Genomic DNA, 6204 nt, shown 5'->3' on the forward strand with positions numbered 1-6204 from the left:
AATCCAACCTAGATGAATGAGATGTTAAACCGAGTCCGCCTGCCTGTTCAGGTGAATGTTAAGATCCATGGCATATCAAAAAGAGCAAAAGAGTTTTTCTCTCCCAGTGGTCCTGACCAACCATTCCCAAATAAAATTGGTCACTCACTCCATGGCTGTTGTGCAACATTGCTGTGTATAATTGAATGCCGCATTTCACCCATAAAATACACAGTCACTACACTCCGGTGAAGCACTTTTGAGACATCTCAATGACGTGATAAAGTGCTGTATCAAATGCTAGGATTATTATTATTGATTCAAGCCTGAATGTCAGAAATGTAAGGGCAGTATTCAGTGGACTGTGTCACTTCCAACCATGTATTTTAAATCTGCTCCTGGCCACTGTGAGTTTCAATTCTCTGCAATACACATTCAGAGTATTCGGAAACAATAGATGTAAAAAGAAATTCAAAATACAAACCTTTGTCTTTATGAATGATTTTAATAAAAGCTCCTTGTGTGAGACTCAACCTAAGCTGGTGGTGAGCTTTGCTCCGAGAGGAAGATAAGTTGGTGGTGAGTCCTCCAAACAGAGTACCTCAGACTTTATTTCTACATTCATGAGTATAGCTTGTAATTACCTTGTTAGTTTGTTTGACATAAAACTGTAGTATGAAACTATCAAATCCAGCACTCCAATGCAGTGTATAGTTTCATTACCATGTAAATGCTTTGTATGTATCTTCATTAACTACAAGCTGCAGTATTTAATAAAATACTTCAGAAAACAAGACAGCCTTGTATTGATAAAGTATATTAGCAGAAATTATTGTGAGTGGAAAAGTAAGTGCTGGTGGGTGAAATGCAATTTCTTTGGAATGTGAGTTGTTCATTCTTTGTAGGCACCAAGGCGTATTGTGAAGAGGCTGAATGTCATGCATCTTCATTGCAGTAGTCTGGCATGTTATTTAGTGAGACTGATCTGCAGAAAAAAGAAAGTAAAGCACACTTAGCTCATTTACAAATTATAATACTCCTTACATTTGATATAGTATCAAGATCTTGAAACATCTCAAAATGTTTCATAGGATTTACTATAAAAGCAACAACCTACCTACCTGCCCCCACGCAGTTTGGGTTCAAACCCTGGACTGTTCAAGTTTTTGGACATCCTCCTGACGTGAAAGGTGCTATATAAATTTATATTGTAATTTGTAAGTGAACTTGGCTGATAATGTGCACGCAGCAATGGCCACAAATAGCCATGATGTGAATGACCAATTTTATCTGGGGGCTTATGATTGGCAGGAAAAAATCTTTCTTTTTCAAATAGTACCATGGGATTTTTACTGTCTACCTTGTTATGCTCTCAACACTCAATGTGTAGAAACTATTTTATTCTCAGCTCACAAGTTACAAATCCAACAAAACTACCTAGTCAGTTCTTCTTGGCTTCCTGCTTTTTCTACTCCTGATCCCCTTTCATTGGTGCTAGTTAATGGTCCTTATTTCTTAAGGGTATCCAATATACCTGAAAAGCTTGACAGGACCACGGTTAATGTTTTATCTGAAGGATGGCACCTCAATGCCAATAATGGAGCACATCCACAACACTGTCACTCCAATGTGGGCCTTACACAGGCATTAATTAGCATCTAGTGTTATTATATAATTAGAGTTTCATGTTTACCACCAACCATAAGCATTAGGACGCTACCAAGATCATGTTGCATTTCTGGCATAATTTAATCTTCATCAATTATATTGAAGTCCTTGGGCTCATTATCTTCTGTGATCTCAAATCACATTCTTCCTTTTCTAAGACTGCTTCAAAAGAAGCTGTTTCCTTTTTTGTGCCAAACATTTTGGTCCCCTCAAGAACACTCTAAGTAACTTATCTTTCACACTACGGGATAGGATATTTGAAAAAGCTTCTTGTCTCGTAAGCAAAACTTCTCTTACTTCAAGCCTCCATCTTTCTTTCTTTCTTGCTTACAGCCTAACTCATCTTTCTCCATTGTATCAATACTTCTATAGTCATTTCTCCTCTTATCTTACCTATGAAGCTTCTAGTGCAGCAACCTGCATCCTCTTCCTCCTTCCCACATCCATACTAAGATGAAATCCGAGCTCACCTAACTATCTTGGAGTCCTGTAGCTCAAGGTTAGAGCACTCGCTTTGCAAGCGAGAGACCTGGTTCAATTCCAGGCAGGGCGAAACCTTGGGCAAGGTTCCTTACTCCACACGCCTAATAATAATCCCGCCAAAAAAACAAACAATAATAAATTGGTCATTTTTAATCTACGACTGTTGTGGCACACTGCTGTGTGCAATTGGCTGCCGCGTTCGCCCACAAATATACAGTGAATTCACTTTACAGTATATTCTGTGAAGCACTTTGGGACGTCTAGAAGACGTGAAAAGCGCTATATCAAATGCAAGATTATTATTATTATTATCTTGACTATCTTTTGCTCTGCCTTATTTTTTCCCCAAAATGCTAAATACCCAGAATTCCTGGGACATGCCCCTTATGTCCAAGTGTAGCTCAGTGGTCAGAGTAGTCGCCTCGCAAGCGAGAGACCTGGGTTCAATTCCTGGCAGGACGAAACCTTGGGCAAGATTCCTTACTCCACACACCTGATAATAATCCTTCAAAAAAAAATTGGTCACTTCAACCCATGACTGTTTGTGGGACACTACTATGTGCGATTGGCTGCCGCATTTTGCCCACAAATATACAGTCAATTCACTTTACAGTCTATTCTGTGAAGCACTTTGAGATGGCTAGAAGACGTGAAAAAGCATTATATCAAATGCAAGGATTATTATTATTTATAACTAAGTAATTGCACAGACATTCTAATGGAATTGGAAAAGATCAAGGAATACCTTTCAAGGGTATTTCAACTACTTCAACGACCACTGACTTCATGATGGTCTGAAGCTGGTGTTCGATGTCAAACAAACCCCGGATGCTGCTCATGGAGAAAGCCAACTTGGGAGCATATGCTATCTGCTCCAGTTGTGCTTGATTAGCCTTCTTCACCCCAACCGTAAATGTCACAATGCCCATTTCTCGTAGCTTGGCTGCCTGCTGTGAAATATCATCCCTTGACTTTTCAGAAGTGAGGAGCAGTAGGATTTGCGGAACACTGCTCTTCAGCCTGCTTCCGGCAGAGGCAGCAAAGGCATTCTTCATCACGTGATCGAGGGCTGCACCGATATTGAGTTTCTTCCTCGCTTGAGTTTAAGCTTCTTCACGGCAGACAGCATTTCATTCTTAGTGGAATAAGTTTCAGAAGAACTCAGTTCTCGGATTCTCACTGAATTGGGTCACCCCAAATCGGACCTTCTCCTCACCAGCATCAAAGTTTCCAATCATTCTGGACAGAAATTCACGAACTATGGGAAAACCTTTCCCAATGTTGGCAGATCCATCGATTAGGAAAACAATATCCCTTTTATCAACTTCTGTAAAATTTAGAAAAAATTTAGGCAAAAAATCATTTCACATTCATTTGTGGTTTCTCCTGAAGTTCACCAGGTTACTAGGAAGATTTCCTTTGTAACAGCAGGTGGACAGTAATCTATACAATAATATACTGTAAAGTGGATTGATTGCTTATTTTGCAGGTGAAACACGGCAACCAATTGCACAAAGTAGTGACCAACAAACAGTTGTGTATTGAGTGACCAAATTTTTTTTGAGGATTTTTACCCCCGGAAAGCGATCCACTAATTGGTAATAAGGGAGCTGGACGTACTCTCTCCCTTACCCATTTCCTCATTTCTCACAGTCACTCGTTCACATACAAGTAACACAAATATTACTTCTCTCTCTATATATATTTCTCCTCTCACTCTCGCTCACTCACTAACTCCACAAATATATTTTGTATTCAATTAATGTGGTAATAGTCTCGCTACTGTAGATCCAATCCAATTAAATACCGTTGAGTGTTGGTCTAATTGAACCTGAAACCAAACACAACAAGGTTTGCCTTGGTGCCATACTAATTGGTTAAATGTTGAAGGACAATACTTGGTTTACCTGTTGTGGCGGATGGTATTTCAACGCTTTCACCCATCTGTGGATTAGGAACAGTGAGGAGCTGCAAGTCCAAATCCGAAAGATCCCAGTAATCATTGACTTGAAAAATTAGTTTGGGGGAGTATGCGATCTGATGGAGCTCACTGTTATCTGCTTCATTTATTCCAACTTGTGAACGTAACAACACCAGCTCGTTTTAGAATCTCTGAAGGCAACCTGACTTCATCTTGAGACTTTCCAGTTGTGATCAGCACCAGAATTTGTGTGATACCCAAATCTCGCCTGCTCCCAGCAGATTTTGTCAAGACATTCTTCATAATAAAGTCCAGGGCCGAGCCAGTGTTCAGCGTTCTACCGCCCTTGAGTCCAAGCCTCCTCACTGCATCCAGCAGTGTCATGAAATTTGAGTAAGCATTCAATGGAAATTCAACCCTTGCATCGTCACTGTATTGTACCACACCAATCCGATCCTTGTCCTCTCCAACATCAAAATTTTGAATGAGATTGTAAATAAAATCACGGATTCGATAAAAATTTGTCCCCACCTTGGAAGTGCCGTCAATTAGAAACACAACATCTCTCTTGTTGCCTACAGTAAAAAAATGTAGAAATCTATTGTTTTAATTAATAAATAATAGTGCAGTGCAGTGTCAGAGGTTTTGCATCCTTTGCGCAAAATGTTTTAACCGAAAAGGTCCTGCCTGCTCAGGTTGGCATTAGAGATCCCAACAGTCCTGCAGATAAAAATTTGGTCATTCGCTTCATGTTTGGAGGGGATGACTGGAGACACAGGAAGTTAGAATTTGGGGCATAGAACGGGTCCCAAAGGGCAGGAATGTGATGATGATAATAATAATCCCTGCATTTGATATAGCGCCTTATCACGTCATTGAAATGTCTCAAAGCGCTTCACAGAATATATTGTAAAGTGTATTTTGTGGGCTAAACTTGGCAGCCAATTTCACACGGCAGTGTCCCACAAATAGTCGTGGAGTGACGGGGGGGTGGTGGGGATTATTATCCCCAGAAAGCAATCTACCAATCATCTAACAACCAGGTGCCTACTTACTGCTCAGTCAGCAAAGGTGTGTGCAGAAGTGAAATTTCTGAGGTTTCGACCTGCCCGGGAATTGAACCCAGGTCCTCTAGCTTGCAAAGTATTCACGCTAACTACTACTAACAGTCTCTCTCTCTGATCTCTCATCAGAAAGAGAGGGAGGCTGTTAACCTACACTAATGTTTAAACTTTTTCAAGTATGGAGTGGAAAGTGTTGTTCATTTGAGAGATGAGCACATGCATAAAGAGTGGTAGTGATATTAAAAAGAACTTTAAAAAGTTTTAAATACAAACCTTCAGTGACAGTGGTGGGCAGTTTAACAATTTCGACAGTTAATGTTTTCAAAGGTCTCAGCAACTGATTTTTGATGTCAGGGAGGGACTGGAAATCTTCCACAGCAAACATCAGGTTGGGAGAATATGCGATCTCCTGTAATTCATGGCCATCTGCCTCCATACCTCCAATTACAAATGTCACAATTGCAGCTCGCTTCAGTGCCTCTCCCGCCTGCTTCACATCATCTCTAGACTTCCCGGAAGTCAGAAGCACCAGCATTTGTGCAACACCTGCATCAAGTCTGCTCCCAGCGGCTTAGTGAAGATATGCCTCATGACATAGTCCAAAGCCTTACCAGTATTGAGTGCTCTCCCACCCATGAATCTCATCCTCTGAACTGCAGTCAAAATGTCTTCCTTATTGGAGTACGTATTCATGAAGAATTCAACCTTGGGGTCATCGCTGTATTGCACCACTCCAACCTGGTCAGCGTTCCTGCCGATGTTGAGCTCCTGAGTTATACTCTGAAGAAACTTCAGTATGGAAGGAAATGAAGCTTCCACTTTGGTAGAACCGTCAATTAAGAACACAATGTCTCTTCCCTGGGCTTTCATGACATCTAATGAAGAAACAACTGTTAGTTTTGCAGTTTTAAGTTGTGAAAATAACCAGGACTCACAAAGGCTCAGTGAATATTTCTGCTGACCATGCTTTCTTATGATTGGACAAAACCAGGGAACAGTGACACACTTTTCAACCATAGTGAACAGAGGAATAGAGATTTACGAGGATTATACTGGGATAAAAAATTGTCGTTCATCAAATACAAAGAG

General features: G+C 40.5%; 2 protein-coding genes across 2 annotated transcripts; both read right to left on the reverse strand.

Annotated features, from left to right (window-relative positions):
- Positions 1 to 812: 812 nt before the first annotated feature.
- LOC121849417 (collagen alpha-3(VI) chain-like) lies at positions 813 to 3211 on the reverse strand. Its single transcript, XM_042336520.1, has 2 exons — positions 2876 to 3211; positions 813 to 964 (listed from the first exon to the last, which is right to left on the reverse strand). Exons 1-2 carry the CDS (start codon positions 3183 to 3185, stop codon positions 951 to 953), a joined length of 324 nt encoding a protein of 107 aa, XP_042192454.1. The 5' UTR covers positions 3186 to 3211; the 3' UTR covers positions 813 to 950.
- Positions 3212 to 3281: 70 nt separating this feature from the next.
- LOC121849388 (collagen alpha-3(VI) chain-like) lies at positions 3282 to 6144 on the reverse strand. Its single transcript, XM_042336218.1, has 3 exons — positions 5389 to 6144; positions 4038 to 4205; positions 3282 to 3457 (listed from the first exon to the last, which is right to left on the reverse strand). Exons 1-3 carry the CDS (start codon positions 5648 to 5650, stop codon positions 3282 to 3284), a joined length of 606 nt encoding a protein of 201 aa, XP_042192152.1. The 5' UTR covers positions 5651 to 6144.
- Between the last annotated feature and the right edge of the window lie 60 nt (positions 6145 to 6204).

This window comes from Callorhinchus milii, unplaced genomic scaffold, assembly GCF_018977255.1.
Source record: "Callorhinchus milii isolate IMCB2004 unplaced genomic scaffold, IMCB_Cmil_1.0 Scaffold6, whole genome shotgun sequence".
In the NCBI taxonomy this organism is placed as follows: domain Eukaryota; kingdom Metazoa; phylum Chordata; class Chondrichthyes; order Chimaeriformes; family Callorhinchidae; genus Callorhinchus; species Callorhinchus milii.